Source organism: Thunnus thynnus, chromosome 2 (genome assembly GCF_963924715.1).
Source record: "Thunnus thynnus chromosome 2, fThuThy2.1, whole genome shotgun sequence".
Lineage (NCBI taxonomy): Eukaryota > Metazoa > Chordata > Actinopteri > Scombriformes > Scombridae > Thunnus > Thunnus thynnus.
This window is the reverse complement of record NC_089518.1, coordinates 18,240,609-18,267,542: the sequence shown is the minus strand read 5'-3', so window position 1 is coordinate 18,267,542 and position 26,934 is coordinate 18,240,609. Positions and strand designations below refer to the sequence as shown.

The 26,934-nt window shown below is 41.7% G+C and overlaps 2 protein-coding genes and 1 long non-coding RNA gene across 6 annotated transcripts in view; 2 read left to right on the top strand and 1 right to left on the bottom strand.

Moving 5' to 3' along the window:
- LOC137195356 (probable E3 ubiquitin-protein ligase HERC2) overlaps positions 1–863 on the top strand; it is a 335,566-nt gene extending 334,703 nt beyond the window's left edge. For 3 of the 4 annotated variants that reach the window (XM_067607635.1, XM_067607631.1, XM_067607654.1), the window contains one exon: positions 670–863. In XM_067607635.1, coding sequence (XP_067463736.1) covers positions 670–802 — 133 coding nt within the window. In that variant the 3' untranslated portion in view covers positions 803–863. Of the gene's footprint in view, positions 1–199 lie in introns of all 4 variants that reach the window. The other variant, XM_067607643.1, reaches the window with a different exon arrangement.
- A 7,263-nt stretch (positions 864–8,126) lies between these two features.
- LOC137195350 (uncharacterized) lies at positions 8,127–17,993 on the bottom strand. Its single transcript, XR_010931114.1, has 3 exons — positions 15,991–17,993; positions 10,271–10,311; positions 8,127–9,995 (listed from the first exon to the last, which is right to left on the bottom strand). It is a non-coding gene; the product is annotated as an uncharacterized lncRNA (long non-coding RNA).
- Positions 17,994–18,129: 136 nt separating this feature from the next.
- Positions 18,130–26,528, top strand: nr2f1a (nuclear receptor subfamily 2, group F, member 1a). The gene is made up of 3 exons (XM_067607612.1): positions 18,130–19,435; positions 20,874–21,401; positions 25,303–26,528. The coding sequence occupies exons 1-3, from the start codon at positions 19,003–19,005 to the stop codon at positions 25,575–25,577; spliced, it is 1,236 nt and encodes a 411-aa protein (XP_067463713.1). The 5' UTR covers positions 18,130–19,002; the 3' UTR covers positions 25,578–26,528.
- The last annotated feature ends 406 nt before the right edge of the window (positions 26,529–26,934 follow it).

Below are 26,934 nucleotides of genomic sequence, written 5' to 3'. Positions count from 1 at the left end.
TGTAAGACATTTCACAGTGGGGTGTTTTCAGGGCTGCCCGTCTCTGCAGTATGAGTCACATGTGCATGCTACTATGAGTGTGAGGAGATTGATTTGTTGCAGAGATAATACTATATGATGAGATTTATCGAAGTAAAATAGGATCATTACAGGAAAGAGGGCTTCCTTTAAGACTGCTTTGCTCTTTTTTTTTTCATAGAGTGAGGCCCTTCATTAGCCTTGTACTTTATGCAAACTGGTTCTTTGCCACAGTGCAGATCACAACCACATGGTAATTCCTCTCATCAGGATTTCATTATGAGTGATGCATCTGGTTTTTTTCATTATCTGCATTTGACAAAAATGGCCCATTGTCAAATAAGCTGGCAGTGTATAGCATGTTGGCAGTGTTGAGTTAGACCCATCACTCAGCAGTGTTTACAGGAATGCTTTTACTTTTTCCGGTATCAAATTCAAAATTTACTGTACTAAATATTAAGTAATAATTCAAATAATAGTAATATTGTATTTTTTAATATTGTATCACTAGTAATGTTGTAATAATTCATGTTTTATCATTTTAAGTGCTGAATCATTATGGTATCAAGTTTTCAATTATTGTACCACCTGTTAGTTATTATTTATGTGGAAATATTGAAATATGTTCTTTTCCTGTTTTGCTTTCATCAGAGGAGTCGTCATTTCAGTTGGACAAAGAAGATACTCAGACATTAAAGCTATTTATTACCTTGACCTTTCACAAGTGATCCAAGTTTTTAAGGGTAAAAATGGTAATTTTGTGAACATAAGGAAAGATATTTAAAAAGCTATTGAATTGCTTTTCCAGGATAGAAATGAGTAAGATAATAAAAGTGCTTTCCTGACTTAGTCTTAGATTTGCTTTTATTGAGTAACAAACTGACTACATGCAGGCATGCACTCATGATGGCATTGAGACATTCGCCCTCATCCCACCCCATTGTCTCTTACACTCCCTGTGGTTTGTTTTGGTGTATGTAAGTAAGTGTTGGTTGTGTGTATCACGTCCGTGCCCTGTGAGACTCCTGCCAATCGATTCAAGGTGAGACCTGTCGATTAAACACCCTGAGCCATGCTCTCTACCTAACCCCAGGGTAATTCAATCCCACCCCTTATACACACACACCTGTACACAGACGCGCACACACACACATACACATGCACTTCACCTGTCATCCGTCAATACCTCCATTGGGGCCTCTATTGATCCCCTCCATCCAGCCTCTTCACCCCATGCAGTACAACATCAGGGCCAAGACGACGTTCGTGCAGGTTTAATTTCTGACAGATTTACAATAAAGCTCAAGTTATTATTTAACTCTTCCGGCTGCAGTGTTCTCTTTGATTTAGCACCCTGGGAGAGGATGAGTTACAGCTGACACAGAGAATCTGCCAGGGCTGGAATGGTAGGCACCCGGTTCATAACTCAGCCGCCGAATGTGTAGTTAGTCAATCACTTGATCTGTAATCACAAATGCTGCCAGAAATTACATGAGTGATGAGCTGTAATAAAAGCACTTACTTTTCCTGCTCTGTCTCTTAAGTGTTATTGGCAGACCCCTCTCTCCCAGGAGGCCGTGGCTGTGAAACAAAATCCCGATATAAACTGCCTCATTGGTCCCTGCCTCACGCTCCCTCTCTGGTGTACTGTATGTGTGCGTATGTGACTGTGTGTGTGTGTGTGTGTAAATGCAGAGTGTTCCCACTAAAGTGTAATACAAAGCTCTTTTTGACAGTCTTTCTTCCATTCTTGGATTGCCTTGCTTCAGAACAAATGATCCTCACTCCAGTAAAGACAGCCATCCGCGTCTCGATCATTTATAATCTCTAACGTCTGCAGAGGTGCAAGGAAACACAATTCGACTGATGATGATTGTTTTTACACAGACCTGAATTTTACACAGACCTGAAATGCTTAGAATTGGTCAGTAAAATGCATCACATATATACCGGTTTAAACATATTTCTGTGCAATATTTTCTCACTGCTGTTAAAACTTTCCTTTCCTGAATCTCATCTCAGCCAAGCGTGTCCTGATAAGTTATAGTACTTCAAAGATATGACCTTATGTACAGGTAATCAAAGATGTCAGGGCCACTACGCAAGCCTCTCTTCGACTGTCTGTGACTCCCAGCTCCATAGCCTTTGGCAAGAGGTCATGCGTGACAGTTTTATTGATACGGACCTCTGTAATAATTACACAGCATCTTGCATGCACTATTGATTAGGCCTATTGATAAAATCATATTTTACTGTAAAGGTCTGTTGATTTGATGCATTACAACATAAATCTCTTCTCACAAGCAGCTGAGTTGGAACTCCTACTGCTGAGTGATGGATGCTCCCACAGATAAACACACACACACACACTTGACTATTTATATCTGTTGCTTGAATGGGGCAGCAATAGACACAGGTTAAAGACAGAGATGTAATGATATCCATATCTTTAGTCCATCCATACAAATAGACGACCACATAGGGACGACAAGTGAGATCTGCTATCCAGCCCGCCTCATATGATGTGATATATAAGCGAGGGTGTTTATGGAGTCACTGCTCCATCTTATCATGATTTGTATTGTCAGCAGGGGCTGAATCTGCATGGTGATAATAGATTCTGATGTGGTTCAAATGCCCTGTGGTGAATGGGAAATAGAGATGAATGTGACAGATCGTGCAGAACTTGTATATAAACGGCCTTTAGAACTGTTGTTCTCACAGGGAGGGAAGGATAGATGGTGTAACAGCTGGTATACAGGGAAATGTCATTGCTGGTATTAAAATAGTAAGAATGTGATCCTCAAAGCTGACCTCTACGGTCAACGCAATGAAATTGATATGATTTCCCAAGGAGAAACATTCTATACTTTGGCTACCGCAGTTTTTCTGGTGTTAAAGAGGTTTTTGTCATACTGAAGTTGCAAGCAAGTTGAAATACAGAGTAATGGAGAACTAAACAGAAAGTGTCAGGTAATATACACTGGTGCCTATGGTGTCGCGCATTATCACCCTTTGATCTTACAATGGAAAAACATAATATGTGTAATAAAGGAAAAGAGCAAATTTATTACTATTGGAGGGAAGGAAAATAGGCCTTTATGGTTCAGGTTAAAAAGCAGCTTACTAGACCATGTTTCCGCTTTGGCCGGCAGTTCAAAAGCATGTTTTCTTTTTGGACTTCTCTGGCTGGATTCTGAACCACTTGGGGGTAGTTCGAAAAGCCTGTGGTGCACCAGTGACGGGCTGGTTTTCACATTTAAGGAGCCAAAGGGACATGGGGAACATATTCATGTTCAAGAGGCCTACAAAACTCTAAAAGCCGGGATATAGAGTTAATCGCTGGCCCAGTCAAGGCCCCCCCAGAGCGGCAGCTCCTGCAAAATGCTGAACAGCCTGTCTGGCTGCAGCACAGGAATGTCATCCTGCAGAGGACAGAGGAGGGGAAATTGATCTTAATCACCCGTGATTTGTTTTATAAGCATAAAACCAGCTCAAACCTGAACCCTTTTAAATGCCCTGGAATCCTGACGAAAGTAATAGCACAGGGCTTTTCATTTTCTTTTATTTCTTATGAAAACTAAATATATGAAAGGCCATTGAAAACGAATAAAATAACAATGACTAGCAAATAAATAGGAGTGAGAAATACTATATTTTAAAAAGCAGTTTGTAGCATTACTGAATTTTTACTTTCTTTCCTCAATATTTTCGTGATCAATTGAGGAGATTACTTCTATACTGCATGACTGATACAGTATGGAATCTATTCATGGAAGATGGTACATAACTAAAGCATACTGCTGTCTTTCAACATACTAACTACTTTTGTACCACAGCTGTTTGAAATGCTAATATAAAGCCTGTGAAAAAGCAACAATACGGCCAGTGTGTTCCCCAGAGCCGGAGGGAGAAGGCAGAGCAAGACAAAAGCAGTTTTTAATCTGAGCAGGAAGCATACAGTCGCGATTCACTGTGACATGGTGATTGATATGAGTGAGTAGTGTATTTACCGAGTCTGACGGGATAGGAGAAAGAGAGTGTTTTCTTCCCATCCGTACGCTTATCTCCCTCCATAAATCACTGCCAATGGGATGCATAAATGTGGACGAGCAAACGTCGTATGGCTCCAGCACAGGCAATTCCACTTTGACCTTTACATTTGGCATTGGTCACTGGTGCTAAATGCATGCCACGACCTTCCCTGACCTTGGGCTTTTCATATTTAATAGCCATGAAGCCTGTTGGTTCCACAGACAACATACAGTATATGAACACATACAAACGTGCCGCACCAACACACTAAACAAAAAGTGTCATAGAGCATTTCATGCTATAGTTTGAGATTCTGATCATGAGTGGTTGGTGTAATTTTCTATGTCAATGAAAATATGCAATAAATGAAGAGAAGATATTTCCTTTTTTTCACTTCTCATCAGTCTATGTCTTTATAGCTCTGATTCCATTACCCCTAGCCCGGCGGCACTCTATGATGTCCTATGTCCATCCTAACCTTTGACTCCAGCCAGTGCTTTAAAGGTTCTGCACTTTGCCCTCTCCCATTTGACCTGTCTGAAGTATACCTTTATAATTGCCCCTGTCGCTATCAAATGCACATATGAGAGGGTGTAGGGGCAGGGGGCTGAAGTCTGTCCAGTAACCTTTTGGCCTCTTGTTCATCCATTCTGCTCGAAGCAAGCACAGCAGGCTTCCTCCTCTTACCCACAATTCCATACTGTATTAGTCTGCATGTCGGAGTTATTGATGGTGCTCTGGAAATATTTTATTGGTCAGTCATGACCTTTGACTGGGGCAATGCAAACACTAACTCCCCTAAAGCCTCCTATCGACGTGGATATATATATATATGATCAGATGGCTAATAGAAGTATAGATTTAGAATGGCTAAAGACATAGTCATTTGGATTTTAACACTGTGGGGTCAGCATTGCTTTTTCCACGATGCATGTGTAGAATCAATAGGCAAAACACATATTGAGTTCCTTATAATGGAAAATTTCCACTGATGCATAGAAAAGATGTTTTGGAAAAATGGATGATAAAGAGACCAAAAACTACATATGTATAGAGGAATGATGGTTTTCCAATTACAAATTGCAAAAAATACACATTGTTTTTCTGTGTAAACTGTAAAGTACAAACAACCAAAGAAAAATATCAGATACACTTCAAAATGGTAAATCCTTTTCTCTCCCCATCCTCCCATCTTCTCCCTTTATTCCACATAAGTCTCTTCATCAAAGAGAGTGTAGCTTGCACTGAAGCACCCACAATTAAGATAAGCCTGACCACAGCTGGACAATTACCTGCCAACTAACCTTTTCTGGAGGCACTTAAGAATGTAAGGACCCCTGAGGATAGATGTGCCCTGAGTAGAACAAGCACTTCAAGAACCCAAAGAGAGAGAGGGAGGGAGGATGTAAGGTATGAGAATAGAGGGGTAGAGAGAGGAGAGAGAGGCTGAATGACAACGAGAGAGAGAGAAAAAATGATAGAAATAGAGAAAAAGACAGTATCATGGTGAGATTACCTAATCCTCTGTCTGAGAGAAGTATTTGAAGGACCTGGTGGTGTTAGACATGAGGGGGCTTTGTGGAGGTTTACCCAGGAGAGGCCAGCTTAGCAGGGGGATCTAGAGGAACACCAGGTGACCAGTCCACTGTCCCCAAGCACAAACCTCAGCCCATGGCTTTGTAAACACTGTTAAATTGATTGCAGGGAGCTGATGAGATTTCCCTGCAGCATAGGTCATTATCACATTGTGTACCAGCTCTAATTCACTTGTCCTGAGCCCTCTATGGATTGTCATTCTGTTGTATGTTGTTATTTTAATGCAAGTGACATTGTTTACTGTTAGAAGTTCATATATCTGTCAGGTAGTATGTAAATGCGACTGGTGGTAGACATGCAGGAATTTGAAAAACATTGACTTGTATTTTATTTTCTAATGCTTGGTGCAGCATTTTTAGCACTGGTCAGGGTGTTGCAGTCTACCCAACTGCGCAACTGGGTGAGTTTCAGCACTGTATGATATCTGATCCCAAAAACCCTGCAGGGCAGCCACAGCAAATCAACAATGGATTAATGGATCTGGTTCTGCTCATAAATCTCTGTGGGATTGGAAAGCATTCGAGGACAGTCAGCCTGTAGTGGTGTGCTTAATGTTACAGGCAGTTTGGGTTTCCCATCGTTCAAAGCAGTGACAGGGTAGTAAAGATGTGGCAGCATCTTATGTCTGTGTTAAATCAGTGAATGTCAGGAATGCTGGATTGTCAGGTTTCTGTGCTGAGAGCAGTACCGACACTGATTCATTGGTACAGATTTGTTTATAAATAACTCCAATGCTTTTCCATAGCTCTTAACGTACAGTAGAATAACATCAAGCACCCAACCAAAGACAGAAAAAAAGATGTATTGTGTAGACATGCCCTAATTCACCGATGTCAGTACAACCCTTCAACCTTAGCCTAGTGCAGTAAGGCCTTGCCATAGATCACGGTGGTTAACAGTTAGCTGTTCCTGCAGGTGTGTAGGGAATGGCAGTAACTGCTTCCATTACTGGAGAGAATGGCCCAACTCCCACAGCCCCCTCCAGACAGCGCTGTCATTACACATCCATTGTGAGGCCTGAGAGAGAGCTGTAAGTACGGCAGACTTATGGCTTTGTTAGAGTGACTGGATGGTCTCCTCTGGCTCAGCACAGGATAAGGAGGGACGGTGGTATGGAAGGATAGCCAGATACGGTGATAGAGATGGAGGATGAGGATGAATTGAACACCCCTTGATACCCCACCACCACCACCACCACCACTACGCCACCCCCCGATGTGCTCGTGAGTAGAGTGCAAGCTGGAGGGTGGAGAGGGTTGTTTGGTGCTATTTTTACAAGAAACGGGTTGATTTGTCTTAGGCCATTACCGTCTATTACAGCTGCGAGTCTTGGGGAAAAGGTGGGAAGCGGCAGACGCTGGCATTCTGCCTAAAGAGAAATCAATGAAACAAATTAATCCTTCGCAGGCTGCGGTGACACAGTAATCCATCATTCAGGGGGCGCTTTTACACACTGAATCAGGGAGCGAGGCAGGGAGGTGGAGGGATTGGGAGTCGGGGGGCTGGGTGCCTGTTGGTTGAGAAGGGGTGGGGTTGAGTGGGACCGAGGCCCTGGGGGACGGGGGCAGACGTCCACGCTCCGGTAACACTGGGGTAACGGTGGGTGGTGGCAGGGAATCAAGTAGCCCTGAGCCCTTCCTTTACATCCTTGAGCTGCCTGTGGACATACCAGAGCAGGAGGAGGAGGAAAGGGACATAAACACAATCAGCTGAACTGCAGCATGGACATGGCCATGATTACACATACGCCTACACATATTTTCCCTGCTGCCTGTCGCTTGCTGCCTGCTTTAACCCTACCAAGCTGATGGCTGATGGAGAAAGTAATAGGGGCGCTTTATCATTTATTTACACTGGACATACAGGCAGCAAACTGATCATTAATGCGTGGACATAAGTGGGATGTGAAAGAAGCGAGGGTGATACAGAGACCATGAGGTAGAGGAGAGAGAAATAGAGAAGATGCTAGAGCTCTGCAGAAATTCAAAGCTTTTCTTACAATGCCAGCTGCATAACTTCGCCATGTGGCACTGCATTGTTTCACTTCCGTTGTTGAGCCATGTGCATTGTTTTAGTAATGCCATAAGCTATTCTTTGGCATTGTAGATCATCATAGCAACAGCCTAAGGTCCAGGTGTGCCCACCCACAGATGCACAGGGAGCTCACTGCCCTCTTGCCTGGGAAGGCAAAACTACACTAAAGCACAGCCCACTATTTTACCATTCAAAGCAGAGAGAGCTGTATACATGCACCCAGATTCTGCACCGTGATGCGCCAGTGCACGGCCAATTAGAGCTCAAATCTATCCATGTGGTTGAGTCATGTGATCAGCTACCCTGTGAGGAAACAGTCCTGACCAGGCCAAGATCCATGTGTAGCAGCTGTACCCTCCGATGAATCACATAACAGTCGACATCAAATGATATCACAATTCAACTGGGAGTGAGGAAGAAAAAGAAAAACACAAACGCGCGTATTGAGATTGATGTGTTTTTATTAAGATCTTTGCTGTGTTGCATTGCCTTTTTGTAATATTACATCATTATGAAAGAAAGTTCAAGAACAAGATCAACTCAGTGTTACTGTATCATCCAGCTTTGTTGGTCTCCAGGCTCCTTTGTGGCACTGTGGCTGCTCTGCTGACGTTCATCAATGGTGACTGTGTGTGTTTTTACAGCAGTGACTTGTAGCGAGAGCTTTGATGGAGGGTGGTGATGCTTAGGAAGTCAGGGTCATTCCATGAAAAAAAAAAGTTAATGCAGAAACACAACAACCAGAACCATTATTTGCCATGTCATTGTAATAGGGGGTGCCACTTACCTTAACCAGCTTCCCAAAGAGGAATACCAATAGCCCCTCACCCACCCACCCCCCCAAATACACAGGTGGTAGCATTCTGTGGAACGGCATGTTAGAAAATCAGAGAAAATAGTGCTGGGAGGAGAGAGGAGGGAGGGGGAGGTTGAGATTGGGCAGGGTGGGGCAGCAGAGAGAGGTGGTAAGGGGAGCAAGAGTGGTCAGAGAGCGAAGAGGGGGCATGTGGAGAGGAAAGGGAGGGAGAGGGGGAAGGGGGAAGAAGTGAAAGGATGGAAAAATGTGGGGATATTGCAGCAGAGCGGATGGTGTGAGGGAGGCAGAGTGAGAAATGTTGCCGGAAATGCTAGAGCCAGCAGCGTGTGTAAAAACCACACTGCAACATTTCTCATCCTTGACATCACTGACAAGCTTTCCACACACACCGTGTGCTTGCAAAGAGCAGGGTTGTAATATCCAAATCTTTTACACAGCCCCCTCTCTCAGATCATCATCTTTTGTTTTCTTTCCCCCTGTAAACAAGGCAGATGTTGGGGGGGGGGGTATTGAATTTAACCAGTGTTGTAATTTTTAATTTGAAGGGCGTGTACTATATGATTCCCACAGCAAACACAATAAAACATGTTTGTGTGTAATGAGAACTTTCTCTAACCTCTAAGTTGTGGAGGAGATGTACTGCGAGGAGTGAGGGGGTGAGGAGTGACGGATATGAGCGGAGGGGAGGAGGAGGACAGAAGATTGTTGTGGAATGTTTGCAGTTCTGGCCAGAACTCTGCCATCTCATTTGTCAGGGCTTGACCTCAACTCTGGGGTCAAAGGTCAAAGGGAACATCTGAGGGGAAACTCACTTGGCCAATACACACAGACAAGTAAACACACAATCATGTATGAGAGTGTCTGTGAGAGTGTCTCTCCTTCAGCACTCTCTCACACATATTTCAAGCTCATGTGCAGTACATCTGTATATATCATCATTAATATCCATCCTTGTCTTGTTTGTTTTAGTAATACAGTGTTATGTTGACCTCTAGCTATGAAAAGATCAGCTGCCACTTTCCCAAAAAGCATATTATGGGCTTTTTCCAAAACAAATCATTGAAAAAGAATGTGAGCTACAGGATGCTTGGATTCATTTCTGAGTAGAGTAGTTTTAAATGAATGTTAGCACTTGTTAAACACTCCAGTAATGTTAAAAGTAAGTGATGTAAAAACAATGTATGAGCTGTGTAGTGAAATTCAGAGAGACTCTCTTCTGAGAGTGACAATTAATGTTATAGTTACCACATATATGAGTAAGTACAGTAAGTTGTCACTTGAGGGATTTCATGCCAAGTGATCTCAGCATGTACACACACACACACAATCATACTAAGTAGTAGTATCACTGTCCCTGTGCTATAATCAGTCATCGTCCTACAATCAAACAGCACTCGCCATAAATTCAATCTCCTCCCAGTGTCAGTCCTTGCACCACACCGACACGTCCTGCCGTGTTTCCAAACGCCTGCATGGCCGCCGTGCCGCTCTCTGCCTGCGAGGAGACACAACACAAACTCAGCAACAAAGAGCGAGGTTAGCTCAGCTGAATCAATCAGACAAACTCTCTGCCTCAAGTTTCAAATGAAGATGAAGATAAAGCAGGAAGGGACAATGTGGGTGGCCCACTTCATTGACCGACTTAATCAGTGGACACCTGTGAGTCACATGACATTAGGAGAATGGCTGACAGCGACTACACCTTGCACACTGAAAATGGTAGATTGAGTTACAGTTACAGAGTTTTTACTGATGCAAATGAACACTTACTATGACTGGATTTTTTTTCTGGTCTCTTTCTTCTGCGCCCCCTGTAAGGAAACAAATAGTTCATTGTTGTTTAAAAAGCAGCCTCCCTCCCTCTTTTTTTTCTGCTCTAAGAAGATACAGGTAACATACGAACTGATATTCATGGCTTTGAGGTGCATCTTAAATCTTACATCTTTGTCATTCTTTGGCCAGAGACATCAAACAGGTGCTATGAATAATTTATCTTAAGAGTTTCACATTGATAAGGTCACAATCTGCCAGGTCTGGACACTAAACACAGGCCACCTTCACTTCACTGTCTTTTACACACATGTGCCCTCACACACAGACAGCAGACACACTTTTCAAATGAAAATACGCAAAATCTCTTGAGGGGTTTGTCGTTGTGTGTGTGTGTGAGGATGTGAAAGAGAGAGGGGAGTATCTTTTGGTTTCAATGTTATTTTAATAGTATTTTGAATTATAAATGTACAATATATTAAAAATTAAATGTCACACAATCATTGTGTTGGCTAATCTGTGCTATATTTTAGGATTATAATAAATAATATTTGACAATTGTTCAGCAGGGTGGAAACTGAAGTGAAACTTTAATTGCAGCTTCATACTTGGTTTACTGTATATTCATTTGTGGCACAAAATATTTTCAGGATTGCTAATATAATTTACTCTTAAATGCTTCTGAGAGTTTGTGTGGGAATCATTTTTTTGTTTTCTCTCTTACTGATGTAAACTAGACTTCACCAGTATGCTCAGTCAGTCTCAGCTCCAGTATACTGATGGTTCAGCTACACTGCATTTCTAATTAAGCCCCTGCTGTGTCTTAGTTTTCATGAAAAAAAAAACAAGAAGAGAAAAAATAACGCAGTCCTGACGTGATGCCACTCATTTAGTTACAAACCAAAAAGTTAAACAACCAAACAAGTTGAACCAAAAGGGGCTCAAACTCTGACCCAGTGTCAACAGTCACTGCAAAGGCTTCACAACCAACAATAGGAACAACAATCAGATAACGTCACCAAAAAGGGAAAGATAACTAATTTGTTTATATATCTCCATAAACGATCCTATTCTCGTTCGGCTTTGCTTACTTTCATATGATGTTTGATGTGAATTTACACACCATAAATATTTATGCCAGAATAAAATGCTGGGTAAACTCTTCCAGATGGGTTCACCATCCACTGCACCAGTATGACAGTGACAGGACACTTTATGAACAATGAGCTTCGTCTTTTTTTTTTCTTTTTTTTTTTTTTTTTGCCCCCTTATGACAGCACACAGGGAATCACTCCTCCACTGTGTTGACCCCCCACCCCCACCCCCTACACTCCTCCTCCTCTCTCTTCCTGTCTCTCTCTCTCTCTCTCTCTCGTTGCTCTCTCCCCTAATAATCGCAATAGGCCTACTTCTTTAAAATTGTTTTGCACTCTCCTGTGTCGGAGGGTAATCTCGCTCTTTTGTCGCTGAGCTATATTTCTACTGTGTGTTGTCGGATAATGTGAGGATGGGATGAAAGGTAATCTGCGTGCAGAATTCCTAAAGCTCCCTTATCCTTGTTGAATTTCTCAAGAATTCCACCTTTGCCCTCCGGTTTCCCTGAAATAAATTACTTTAAGGGTGAGATGCCTTCACGCACCCCCGTTTGGGTCCCGGTTTTTGTATTGCCTTCTTTAAACGCAGTCAAACAGGTATTAAGACTTAATTTAATTCACTTTATTCCTTAAGGCTGAGTCTCTCCCTGGATATTTCGCATGCGCTTTCATGGAGAATAGCCTAAGAATAAATGATTCTCCAAAACTTGCGTGAAAAAATAGAATAAACGAGAACACTTCACAATAAAGTTCTGTTGATCATTTATGATTACAATGCTGCAATAAGTTGATATTGTGGGATAAACAGATCGTTTTTAAACATGACCGCCTGTTAGTGACAGTCAGAAACCCCTCTGATATTCCCCTGTCAGTTAATTCTCCGTTGAGTTTAGTTTACTGTGTGTGTTCGCCTCAGCTGCTGATTGATAGGCTTCCTTTCACAGTGGATCCCTAAGAAGTACACACCCCGTTGAAAATCTGTTTCCCTTAATCTAGCCTCTGGTACTTAAAGTTTGGTTTTTTTGGTGTGCTGCAAAATTACAGTGTTTGCACTGTGCAACCACGAGGGTTTGAGTGCTAATGGATTTATAATCTCCGTCTATGGGACCATCCGAAGTAATTAGCACATAGGCTCTAAAGAAATGATGGTTAGTGAGCAATAAAGCCATTGCCCATAGCATAAACTGACAGTCCCTCTAACTTAACTCCAACCTCAAGCCTAATTGGGAAAGTCATTGCAGTTATTGTCCTCAATTACAGTCTGGGATGCAAAAACCCTGGAAAGAGACTTGCATTCATCACGTCTGAAACTGAAGGATCTCAAATCTCTAGAGACGCAAGAACATATTAAAAATGACGAGAAAATAAGCAACAAAATCTGTTTACATACTAGGATGAATCACACTTTACAGCAGTGCCATTTTACAGTTGAAATTTGTGTTCTTTCAGTGTAAAAGACAACTTTAAAAATCATATGTAATGTAATAGAAATAAGATAATGTACATAAAGTAATATTTACCCTGAATACGCAGACTGCTGTTTGCATTTGTTGGTTTAAGATTCAAATGTAAACTGCTTTGGAGAGACACTTTTTTTTTTCGTTTTCCAGTAATAATTAATAGCAATGCTATTTTGTGGACTCTCGTTGCTTGTTAAACGCTGAGGTCATAAATGCCTGTAGCCTATAGGCTCGGCGATAGTTCCACTATTTCTCACGAATGGCCTTTCCATTAAGAGCGATTAGATTATGTCTATTGAAAGTTGCTGATCCATAGAAAAAAAGCCAGCGGATAAAAGGCGATTTCAAGTGACCTTCTCGTCCCTTTCACACCAATCTGAGCCCCCAGAATAATTTGGGGATCAGATTTGGACAAAAAGAAGCAACCCCCCACCCCTCCTCCCCCCCTCCTCCCCCCCTCACACACACACACACACACACACACACACACACACACATACACACACACACACCCCTCGCCCTCCTCCTCCTCCCTTTTCAGCACACAACCACTCAAAGCAACAAAACCTCCAACTCAAACATAAGAAGGAGTCTGAATTTTTTTAAATTAGAAAAATATGATGATTGTGTTTCATGTGTCTTCAGCGCAATGCGCACGCTGAAAATAGTTTTTTTTCCCTCTCTCTCTCTCTCTTTTTTTCCAAGTGCCATTTTTCTAAGTAGGGTATAGAGGTGCTGAGAAAAGTTACACTAACTCCACTGTTGGAAGTGGGTTTTCACTTCTAAAAATATGTCAGAATCACCGTTTGCTTCAGTCGGGTGATTTTTAAGGTTCTAACCAACGATTTCGACTTAATTAAACAGAGAAAATCGCCCCTGTTGCCCAACTAAAACAGCATAAATCAACATGTCACTGCAAGGTTACTGCTTACACGTAGAAAGCAAGTGATCCGGAACACAAATTATACTCAAAACATATCGCTGAAAGATAGACAAGGGACTAAACGTGAGTATTACCATGATTGATAATCGACACATGCTGTGCTCATTCACATCAGGTTTTTATTTTAATCCCAAATATGAACCACATACCTCACATGTTTGGGAGGTCATGTGCTCGAACAATTAATAAAACATTATAATACAATGTCAGATTTGACCGTGCAGCCCTGCATTACAGTATAATACCATTGTCACAAGCCATGAGTATTAACTTAGCAAATCATGAGTCACTTCATTATTAATGAAAATAACTCAAGAGACAAACTTCTCCATGCTACAAAAAGTGAATTCCAACAAGTGTAAAGTCATTTTTGGAGGTTTAGAGCTGCATCTTTTTGCCACACATGCTCGATTTGACTATTATTAATCAGTCTGTATTAATCAAACAGACGCCCGGGACTCAGCATGGAGACGTGCAGGCTCATTGTTCTTGAGCATAAAGATGTCCATTCATTTATTCGTTTTGATCGCTGAATAATTTTAATATTGCTGGCAGATGTTGATCAGCTGTATGTGGTCCTATAGCCCGACGTCCAGAAACACAACAGTCGTGTGTTCACAGGAGGCGTTTTGAGCAGAGCCCCCCCTAGAAAAGTGAATCAACCTCTAAGCCCATACAATGTATTATTGACTATATGCTGTGGTTATAACCCTGATGTGATTACACACAATCAATAATAAACAGACCCTCAACCATTTATAAAACTCTGGATCCGTTTGCATCGTTTTGAATGCTCTAAAACGCGTTCTTGTAGTCATGTGTTGTTTTATTGTGGGGGTGGGAGGGGGCGCTTGCACTCATGACCTCAGTGTTTTCCCAACTGAGTGTGCTCCTTGTCGGTTTCAGCTGTATTAAACCTTTATTTCGTGAGGCTTGTAATGTCCGACTGTTTCTGAGTAAAAAGAGCATCAGTTATTGATCATCATAGATTTGGCAAAAAACTGTTATGTGCTTTCTATCCCTAGAAATATTTAACCAATAAGACTGTTTGACAAAAACTATCATACAAAGAAAATTCAAACAGGACTATCAGTCAGAAATCTTGTATTTGTGTATAACTCAATTTAGATTAAAACAGAAAATGTCTGATTGAATCTTAAAAATTCTGAGATCAGAAATGATCTTAGAAAGCAAGAAAAAGGCAAAGAGAAGCATGAGATTATAATGGCTGTGTGTGAGACGGCTGTTTATTAAAATAGACTACAGTGCGCGAGTGCATCCAATATCTGAAAGACACGTTTAATAATGACGTAATTATGTAATTCTTTACCTCTTCAACAAGTTAATAGATAATAGGGACGTGTATCTTTTCCCTGTTGGAATAAGAAAAAAGCTAGAACACGCCAAAGAATAGCAAATGAAAAATATATTACATGGCTCATGTAAAATGATCAATTATCATGAACTTCATGCATCCATAGAAGGATTCAGCTAAATGCTATTATGCAGTGTAAATTTACAAAGCTGTTTAATGTGCAGTTTTTTTTCCTGGAATAAGTGAACATGGCCTATATTTCTACATCATTTATTTTACATCAATTTTCATTGCAATCACTTTTCATCAATAATGCTGCTTTGATAAAACAACTTCCTCACTGCAGCCTTTTTATGACATATAATGTCTCCTGCCGGCTGCAGGAGATTTTGCGCAAATCTTTAATATTTGCTACTGGCCGTATAAGTGGCTGAACTGGCACTTGGAAAAACTGTGTAAAAAATGGGAAAACTGTTGGTCTCCTTGATCAGCCTTTTAATCCGGTGACACTATCGCTGAGACAAACAGCCTGCTATCGATCTTTTCATTATGTGTTCAAACAACAAATAGCCTTGCAGGTGAGGTGCACGGGACGTGCAAAAAAAAAAAAAAAAAAAAAGAAAAAAAAAAAAGTCCCATACCCGCTACAACCAGCCTGCAAAAACATTACCACTATCTGATGCACAAATCAGTGAGGGCAGCTGGAAACGGAGAAACCAGTCTCGATAATCGCTGATAATGTGGAGAAAAGATGTGAATGTCCACTAGTTAAAAAGTTGAGACTGACACAGCCGGGTCGGCTGCAGGGTTTGAAGTTAACGGTCATGTGAGTGACACGGAGAATTTAGCTTTGCGGTTATAGAGCCATGCGTGTGTAGCGTAGGAGAAGTAAAAAATAGAGTACTTGCCTTATCGGTCCCGTGTTTTAGTCAAGGTAGAAAGCTGCTCCTCTACCGCTACCCGCCGTCGCTGCTGCTTCTTCTTTTAATGTCCTGCTGTCCACTTTCTCCCTTTTCTCTCGCCGTTTCCCAGCTTTCTATTAGAGCCTCTACCCTGCTCCCATTCGCTGTCCCTCTCACTCTCCTCTCCTCTTCTCCTGCGGAGCCCCTTTCCAATCTGTGGAGTTAAATCTTAATGATACACTTACAGAAAAAATCTTTGTCCGATTTAATCTTATTGGTTTCACCTTTTCAAAGAGCTGGAGACATGGCCGGGGAGTTTCAGTGGAGTGTCCGAGACAGAGACGGGAGAGAGAGCTCTCTTGTTGAATACTTAAAAAACAACCCATCCCTCCTATGCGTTTCCAAAGGGGGCACTTGCATATTTACGCTCCATTATATCTGCTAATATCTCTGTGTGCTTAAAGATCTATGTAGCGACTTATATTTATTTATATTAAAAAGTAATTTAATGTATTATGATGGCTTATTCCTTTCCAACATGGTGTGTTGCCATGTTTTTGGAGATTATTTACGCACATCATTTTGACTTTGTGTTTCCATCACAATCCAATGCAATAAAAATTCTGATGTACTTTTGAGACTGTTTTTAGTTTGTTGTAGTGTAACTTCTATTTTTGTTGTTCTTTTTAAGTTTTTTTTCTCTCCGTTATATAACCGTAAAGTCAAAAGATTGTTCTTTTCAGAGAGTCAAAAAAGACAAGAGAAAATAGCCCGCATCACGAGGGCTTATTTGATTTTTAAAAATAAACTTTCTAGTTTTAAAAATGCATGTTTGATGACTTGTGCATGCATTAATATGAGGTTGTAATTGTACAATGTACGCTAGATGGCAGCGCGATCCAGACATTTTTGAGTTGGAGAGGTAGAAAGCCAGCAGAAACCCTCATACAAAAAAGCCGGAATCCCCATGCAAATTCCCAGCAACTTCACATGATTCTGAATTACTGTCATTATTAAGACATAATGTGACACCAGCTCAGTGATTGTGGAGACTATAGGACCTCGGTAATTAGAGCATATTGCTTATTGCTCCGTCTAGTTTTAGATATTTTCGGCCGTTGGCGCGGCATCCCATTTGTATAACACACTGTCTTTTATGCATCATTCTTCTCATTGGCATTTTCTTCCATTTATAAGCTCGTTTAAACTAAATTGTAAGTTTTAATCAGCGAGACTGTACCGATTACAGACGAGGATGTACCGCAATGCGCATGCCAAACACAAAACAACGTGTGGAAATGTAAATCCGCTCCAAACCAATAATGATATCAGTTAATTTTATAATAAAGATAGTAGTCCAAGATAAACCATTTTGAAACTTTGGGGAATTTCTGAGCCAGAGTCCCCCTTTCCCCGCTGCGCACAGATTTTGGTTTATTTGTCGTGCGTAAAAGCTTTGTCCCCCCTTGCCTTTACCCCGCTTTTTCTGCTATTCTATCCAGGGTTTCTTCCTCTTTTTGGTGACAATAGACGGCCCATACTAATCAGGTTTCAAAGTAAATAGCAGCGCGGGGCGAGCTCAATGTAAATTGTGCCTGTCAGAACCCCCCAGCCCCTCCAGTCGTAGATGGCAACACTGCAAAAAATATCCGTCCTCAGACATCAGTGAGTCCGGTAGTGAATGTGGAAATCTTGAATTTACCTAACAGGAGACTGGATCGTCCGTCGGACCGAGATGCTTCCACTTGTTTCCATATGCCGCACGACCCATTACTGTACATTTTATTACATCGACTTAATTTCTGTAGGAATCTCCCTATATACTCTAATATGTTTCAATATACTGAAATATTAAAAACTGCGATTAGAAACAAGTGGAATTCTATAAACTGCATTGGCATTTTTCTCTTATGCATTTTCAGAAAAAAAAAACATTTTAAGATTTGAACATGAGAGCCAATGTCTTATTGGAATGGACATTTTTTGCAGTGAGTGAACGGAGGGGGACTCTAACCAATGGAGAGAAAGAGAGGGCTTGGCTATAACCTTAGCCTCCCATTTTCTCTCTCTCCCTATCCCCCCCTCCCCTCCTCTCCTCCTCCTCTGTGCAGGGCTCTGGCCAGTCAGTCGCCTTTGATTATCAGTCTCCAGCAGCCCCTCTCTTGGCTCCTTGACATGAGCACCATATAAGGCGCAGCGATCTCCATAGAAACGTGTCAGTTTCAATAGTAGTGTCAAAGTTCACTATATACAGACATTCGCGCAGATCCCCCGTTTCGGAAACATTGCTCTGCTGGTCCTCCCGTTTAAGCGCATTCATTTTTGGGTCTCTCCTTCTTCTTGCATATTCTATTAGTTGTTGGTGTTTTTCCTCTTCTTTTTTTTAACCTTTTCTCTGCGTATCTCCATTCCTCCTGCTGGAGAGAGGTGAAACTATACATGGGCACTTCATTCGGCGACGCGGTTTTCTTTCGCTGCTGGGCGAGATGATGAGGTTTATTTAAGAATATAGATGTAAAAATCCAGCTCTTCAGTTTTTCCTCCCCTCCTATACGGCGAAGACGGGAGTGTAAAGGAGCAAGAGGAAGAAAAGAGAAAGGAATTTATCTCCGCAGCACTTTGGATCGCGTGTCTTTCCAGCAAAAGGTTTTTATACTCGTTCCTGCGTCCATGTGAATCGTTCCTGCCTTTCCTTTGTGGCTATTTTATATCAAACTGCAATTTGTTACGACTGGACTCGGGTTTTCCTACAAGATTAGGGATTCCTGAATGGCTGACTGCAATTTACCTTGGAACTGGCCTCCCGATACTTGCATATCCTGATCGGGTGCCTATTCAATCGCCCTCCTATATTTTGAATGTATTGATCGCGTTGTACTCCCCTTCTTACCCCATATGAGATTGCGTGCTCCGATTTGACTTTGCACTGCCCCGTCTTTTGAGAGCTCATTTTTCCTCCTCTGCGCTTCATAAACACCGGCGATCATTTCGCTTTATAGCACTTTCAGGGGCCGAGATATGGCAATGGTAGTTAGCGTCTGGCGAGATCCGCAGGAAGACGTGGCCGGAGGACCTCCGAGCGGCCCCAACCCAGCAGCGCAGCCGGCGAGGGAGCAGCAGCAGGCGGCGTCGGCGGCGCCGCACACTCCGCAGACCCCCAGCCAGCCGGGACCCCCGTCCACACCGGGGACCGCTGGGGACAAGGGGAGTCAAAATTCTGGACAGAGTCAGCAGCATATTGAATGTGTGGTTTGCGGAGACAAATCGAGCGGCAAACACTATGGCCAGTTCACCTGCGAGGGATGCAAAAGTTTCTTCAAGAGGAGTGTACGGAGGAACTTAACATACTCATGTCGTGCCAATAGGAACTGTCCCATTGACCAGCACCACCGAAATCAGTGCCAATACTGCCGGCTGAAGAAATGTTTAAAAGTGGGAATGCGGCGGGAAGGTGAATATATATTTTTAAAGCCATCTCATGATTACGCATCCTATAGCACACGAACAGGGCTGCCATGTTGCATTAAGGTCACAGACTATATGGCTTGGCATACTGCAGTCTCCATCCATGTTTTTGAGGGATGTTTGCATGAATGATTAGTCTTTCTGTCTATGTTAGAGAGGGGTAAAAGGCCAGTGCAGCCACAGCAGCTATGCTTGTGAATGCAGGTCGCCTGAACAAAGCGGCTCGTCAGGCTGACCCTTTTATTTTGTTTTCGTTGCAGTCTAAAACTGTACAACGACCAAGCAAAGGCAGCAGGTCCAGCAGGCCCAATTTACGTATAGGTTTTGGAGCATAAGAAGAGTTGTCTGTATCTGTGTGTGCTTGTCTGTGTGTATACATACACATAGACAGGCTCACACACATATGTGTGTGTTTGTATGTGTGTGTGAGTGTGTGTGTGTGTGAGAGAGAGAGTGTGTGTGTGTGTGTGTGTGTGTACAGTGTGCAAGGCTAATAGTCCCTTCCATAAGTATGTGCAGCGTACTAATTCATAATTTTACAGTAGGGTTTAAAATCTGTGTGAATGTGAAATGAACACACTACAAACCCACGTCTCCCTCTGGCTCCATATGCTGACTAGACAGCTCAGACACTGAATAATGCCGCTGAAGTTGTTCATGGCTCATTGTTGTGCCTGGTGCATTACAGGCCATCTAACTTTCCTTCCAATGTCAGGTGTTTTATTTCAATTTATGCAAACATCCCTCGTTTAATATCTGCTATTTACAGTACACACTGCAAGCTCACATATAATGTTCCCTGGGTTACATTAATATTTTATTATTAATATTAAACAGTGGCTGAATTCCTTTTATTTCCGGCTGACCTTTTGATATTGCTAAAATGTGTAAATGTCATTATATTTAACATTAATTATCAGTCACATTTGTAATATGTTTGACCACAATTAATAATTATTAATATAAACAAAACCCCACATAAATATAATAGTAAAGTAATATAAGTAGGCTGCTGCATGCAATGTGCAAATACGCCTATAAATACTGATAATGGTGAATGTGATAAAATTTACTTTTTGATCAGAGAAAATGTGTGTGTATGCTGTGTAAAAGTGATTATTTTTGATTTTACACTCAGCTCATGTAGCCTGCATCCCTAAATACAAAAGCAAGCAGTATGAAGGTTGAGGGACAGTACATCTGTTTTGATGAGATTTTTATGTTGCCGATGAAATAATTTGCTGTGGAATATTATAATAGTCTGCTAAACAGCACACACGAGTCAATATGTTTTGAAAAGCGTGTGTGCCGTTTTCCAGAGCAAAAACACACTAGCTGTAGCTTGCTTGACGCTTTTACCACTCGTGAACAATGTTTATCAGTCCTGGATGCACATTTCCTCTTTTTCTCTTTCTTTTTGTCAGCGGTTCAGCGAGGACGAATGCCTCCAACCCAGCCCAACCCAGGCCAGTACGCGCTGACGAACGGGGACCCTCTGAATGGCCATTGCTATCTGTCCGGATACATCTCGTTATTGCTGCGGGCCGAGCCTTACCCGACGTCCCGGTACGGGAGCCAGTGCATGCAGCCCAACAATATCATGGGCATCGAGAACATCTGCGAGCTGGCAGCTCGATTGCTCTTCAGCGCCGTGGAGTGGGCGAGAAACATCCCTTTCTTTCCCGACCTGCAGATCACCGACCAGGTGTCCCTTCTCAGGCTGACATGGAGCGAGTTGTTTGTGCTTAATGCGGCCCAGTGCTCCATGCCTCTGCATGTGGCCCCTCTGCTCGCCGCGGCGGGCCTCCACGCCTCCCCGATGTCCGCGGACCGCGTCGTGGCTTTCATGGATCACATCCGGATCTTCCAGGAGCAAGTGGAGAAGCTTAAGACCCTGCATGTAGACTCGGCAGAGTACAGCTGCCTCAAGGCCATCGTGCTTTTTACATCAGGTGGGTGTCCAACATGTCACATAGGAACATGTCTCTAATCAAATGAGGCCTAGTTGTAGTCATGTTATTGGGAGCGAGGCTCGCAGGGTGAAGCAGTGTGGCATCAAGAATATGGCTGTCAAGTATAGTCTGGTCACAAATCTGAGTTTACGAGATGTTTGTGTTGTCGATGGAATAGCTATTTTGTCAACAGCTTGCTACATATCCACTTACATGCATTCCCATGTCAGTTGTAGCCGCAGCATAAGACGTGTAAACAAATCCAGATTGAGAGAGCGCATCAAGTTTTTAAGTGTAATAAGCTTCCGCAGTTCAGTGCTTTAAAATATGAGATAATTGAGGTCACCATACATGTGTATATTTAATAATTGTCAGTTAAAAACTTTTTTTGAACACGTTTTAGCCGAGACTGAGATTGTAGGATCGCGTCCATAAATTTTAGAACAGGTGTCAAATAATTGAGCGTAAAGATAAAATAGTCTATCACTGGGAGATATATGACAGCTGACGCATTTATGAGTGTTGGTGCATGCTTTTATCCTTGTTTTGCGTGCACAAACACATGTCTTGGGGGGCAGGAAATAATCCTTAGCAGACTGAGATCAAAAAAGCTGATGGAAGTTGACTCATATGTCAGTGCATTGCTTCTGTAGGACACAGAGCAGCACTTCTGTATGGATTGTTTGTAGATTAATCTTAGCTGACCTATTAATTTTCTTACTTATTGAGGATAGTTTCTCTTGTCGCACATGCTTTGAAAAGTCATCAGCAGCAATTTTCAAAAGTAACCTACATTGTTGATAGCTTAATTGATGGCTGACTGGGGCAAGGTCCTAAAGGTCCTCATTTACTCTCGGTGCGTAATTTAGATGCTATTTTGGAGTTGGTTGTGTACGCTTGGTGCCATTAGGCCTGTTATGTCAAGGGAGTCTGTTGATGGGAAGGAATAGGAAAGTTTAAACTCACATACAGGCCGCAAACTACTTCTGAACTTACCTCAAAGTTTTTACCTCAATGTCTCATAAATTGACCCATTACAAAATTCTGCAACAATGTTGTACAGATTCTATAATTGGTCACGTTTATGATAAAATATTCAGTATTACTGTGGTTTTCAGATTTGGATTTATATTTCAATAATTCTCATTTTCAATGTCCCTAGAAAGCGTCATAACTCCATTTTATACTGAGAGTGAATACACTTACACTTGTAGCATATTTGAATAATTATTGTTTATTATTTATTTAGCGTCACAGGGATTTACAAATGCATACATACATTACCTTACTGTTTATATATTATATAATATTATATTATAGTATAATACATTATATTATATTATCGCTAAATTCTGCCATACAATATTTTAATGTCACATAGTGTGTATTAAGTCATATTAAGCTTTATTGAATTGGGATCTAAATTATCTAAACTCTGAGTGTTCAGCAAACTTGTATTCCAAGCTACTAAAACCACCTCCAACATTCAGTTTTCCTTTTTCTGGCGGATACAACATTCCCACATAGGTTTTCCTACTGTTGGAGGACTTTCTAGTTTTTTTTTATATTTTTAGTTGCAGGAGCCATAATGACTACTTTTCACTTTTGGGGTTTGGCAACAAGGCTAATTTGACACGCCAAATGTTGAAGGCATACTGAGAGGTAAATGTATGTTTTAAAACGAATAAATACGTATTTTGACTCAGTTGCCGCACTACAGTAATGTGACTGCTTGTGAGATTCGCTTTATTTACTAATAGCCTGCACATGCTGTAATGTAATCGTGTGCACTGACATATTTGACCATATTTTTTTCCTATTGCACGACGTTGCAGTAATTCACCCCAGATCACCCAGAGAAACTTCATACACACATTAACATCCTCCATGTTTTCTAACAGATCATTTAGGTGGCTTGATAGGCTACAACTGGTGTTGGCTATAACAAGTCATGTGGCACTTTGCCAAGACCAGCGTGGATTGTTTGCCTTTAATAACATCAGTCTTGTCAGTATTTGATGCATAAATAATAGTGGCCAGGCTAATCATTGTCTTACATTAACTCCTTATTCTATTCGCATGTGCACATTGCAGTATGTGTCTTTACTAACCGACCACAGAAATAGTCGTTTGCGAATCTGGAAGCTATCTGCTCCCATGTCCCAGTCTATTGAGGTAGTGGGGTGCAGGGCTGCAAGCAGGCCTTATGGAGGACTATGGCGTTTCTTTGACCAGCTTTCTCTTGACGCATAGCCTACATTCAACTGCACCCTATTCCCTGCAATGCGTTAAACTCCACAAATCGCTCTATTGCAACATTTAGGTCAACTATTATACTTTACAAGAATTTTTTTTCCTAATTTAATAAATTTCAAACTTATTGGCAGCTTTAGATTTTAAAAGGGACAGTCAGCGTTAATACAAAGGGATTTGCATACATGGGGCTTTGACCGGCCGGACTAAGGTCACAGTAAATCACCCCGAGATCTCAGCGTTGCCCCCGGGTTCATAAGGTTATTGTGTCTGGCCATAGTGAGTTATAGCACTGAGAAATCACGAATAGGCTTAAAAGCCTTCGTCCGGTGTTTAATGTATTAGTGCTTGAGAACTGAAGCTATCTTTCTTGTGTAGTTTCTACAAAAGCACTGTTCAATACAGAATCTGTTAAAGACAGCCTAGACTCCATGTGGGACCATATACGCCAGCGGTTATGCTGCTTGCGTTTACAGCAGTTTATAAGCAGTAGAACAGGCATGCTTGGGTTGTGTGAAAGACAATTTTCTTTATAACAGGCTAAAACATCGTAAGACACCAACAAGGCTTGTGCTTTTGTCTACAGGGAAGCGTCACTGCACAAGGCTGCATAATCCACCAGTCAGCACCAAAACACATGTTCCGCCTGCGTCGCTGCACTGGCTCATTTTCTGACATTTTATGTCGTTTCTGCGTGACTATTGACTTCACCTCCCCTAATAAATTTGATTGCTTCCAGCGGCCTGTCCTATAGGCTCCATCAAAAAACAGGCCAAGAGTGGTCTATGGAGAGAAGAGCGGCGAAATGACTTAACAGCTTACTGCAGAGTAATTAGGTCACATTACATCCAGTGTAATTTCAGATTCATCAGTGCCGTTTGTGTTTCCTTATACTTGAATCCCCATAGTCCAGACATCAAGAGCAGCGGCCTTTAGGCCTATACCTTATACCCCACCTTTCGCCTTTACCCCATTCTCCCATCCATTCTTACTCTGCACGCGTGTAACACCGATTTTCATGACATTTAACTCTAATATTCTTGTTGATTGTTGTAGGAGCAGGCAGAGATATCCTCCACTGAGTTGTGCACCCCCTTCTCCAGCAGCAAGCCCCTTGTTTATTCTGTATGACAGTCCCACTCGCTCAGTGTGATGTAGCATGTTTGGGCAGTGTGTTTGTTCATTCCACTTTGTCAATAACACGTAAAGGGTGATGTTGAATGATAATCAGAGTGCTTTTGCAGGACGTAAATTGGGTTTGGCAAGATGTGCACTTGCCAAAGCTAAGCCCACGTGAGGCTAAAATTGATCATGTGATTTAATATTTTGTACAGAAAATATGAAGCGAATTTGTCAGCAGTGTAAATTGAATTCTTTACCATTAGAAGTATTTATAACGATAATGTAAAATTTGTATTTAATGTCATTGTCTGTGCTCCTCTGCAAGGCTTGGTGACCTGGGAGGCAAATTTATTTAGATAATGTAATATTTATTACATATTTAAGTGTTAATTGTTTCACTTGATCGAAATGCGAAAGTTTAAAAGCAAATTATATCAGATTCAGAGACATTTCCACAGCATGTTGTACCTCAGGGTTTAGAGATGTTGCCAATCTAACCGCAGTTATTTTGGTGTGTGTTTCGCAGACGCTTGCGGCCTCTCGGACGCTGCTCACATCGAGAGCCTACAGGAGAAATCCCAATGCGCCCTGGAGGAGTATGTGAGGAGCCAGTACCCGAACCAGCCCAGCCGCTTTGGGAAGCTCCTGCTGCGGCTGCCCTCTCTGCGCACCGTCTCCTCGTCGGTAATCGAGCAGCTGTTCTTCGTCCGCTTGGTAGGTAAAACTCCTATTGAAACCCTCATCAGGGATATGCTATTATCCGGGAGCAGCTTCAACTGGCCTTACATGTCCATCCAATGATCCTTATATGAAAGTGGAAAAAAGAGAGGAAAAAAAGGACCAAAATTCAGCACCCCTCACCCCATCCTCCTTCAAGAAGACTATATATAGGACCTTTTCTGAGAAACTTGGAAGACATTACTTTTTTTCTGTCTTCTGGGACTGAGATGGAATACATTATGTACAGAAAAATATTGGAACTGGACTTTACACCTGTGTAAATCCACCCTCATCTTCAAGAACAATACTCTTCATTTTGTAAAATACTAGTCTTTATTTTCCTTTTTTGTAAAAAATACAAATAAAATGAAAAACATCATATGCGCAGTAAGAAAAAAAGAATCAAGACTTAGCGGGAAAATAATGTTTCCAAGCAATTATAAGAATTGTCCTGTGTCTATGTACCTCTCTGTTTTGTATTTTTTCTGGTTCTAAACCAGGGTTTCTGTGATTCTATACTAATAATTTTTTGATATAACCTTTTGCTTCTTATAATGAGTGCGATATATGTTGTCGAAGCTATGTTCTCCAAGAATTAAAATTGAAGTGAGAATTTAAAAACAGAAAAATAAAGAAATTTAGACAAATAAGAAACAGTCTAATCGCTATGACAATATCACCACTGATGGTTGAACTTTTTTCCCAATTGATACGATGGACCTGCAACAGCAGCAAACTGACCTCCAGGACATTTTTACTGAGAGGACGTCTGGGGCGCCTTTTCCCCGGGCCATGAGTGCGTGTGGAGTCGATCATCAGTCAAAGAGGAGAGACATGAAAATCAAAAGCACTTTTAATATATCATTTCAAATACATTTTGTTTGTTTCGTCTTGAAAATTTTCATTGTTTCTTGAATTTTATTGGTTGTTGCCTTCAATTTGCTTACTCCATGATGCAGCTTTTTGCAGAAGGGTCGGTTGATGAAGTTGTGTGATGGTGACTGTACTATTAAAAAAAGAAATAGGCAACGATGTCTCATTCTCAAGCCTTTTCCTGGAAGCAAATGTCAAGATTCTCGGGCTTATTTTAAACCATCTGAGGGAATCTGTTGCCTGTGCGCTCATTGGTTTCTATATAAGAAAAGTGCAGCCTGCAGTCAGCCAGTCAGTATCCTGCACTGCCTTAAACTGAAACATATAATTCTGAATACACTGTTTGCCTCCATTACACGTACCAGTGAAAACGAGGTGATACACGGGATTACGTGTGGTAATTACACAATGGGTGCATACCTTACATTTTAACAGACCCACTGACATAACTGGCTGTGTGCACACAAAGGAGGGGAGACTGTACGTGAGGAACTACAGCAGTGAGCTCTCTGCCAGCCTGTGAGCGCATTAATGTTTAATATTTTTCCCAGACAGCAAGGAAAGC

Excerpts from the sequence above, each read along its gene's own strand:
- nr2f1a (XM_067607612.1), top strand. The coding sequence starts at position 19,003 with ATGGCAATGGTAGTTAGCGTCTGGCGAGATCCGCAGGAAGACGTGGCC. Across the intron at positions 19,436-20,873 it reads AGTGGGAATGCGGCGGGAAG|CGGTTCAGCGAGGACGAATG; the intron begins GTGAATATATAT and ends TCTTTTTGTCAG. Across the intron at positions 21,402-25,302 it reads CATCGTGCTTTTTACATCAG|ACGCTTGCGGCCTCTCGGAC; the intron begins GTGGGTGTCCAA and ends TGTGTTTCGCAG.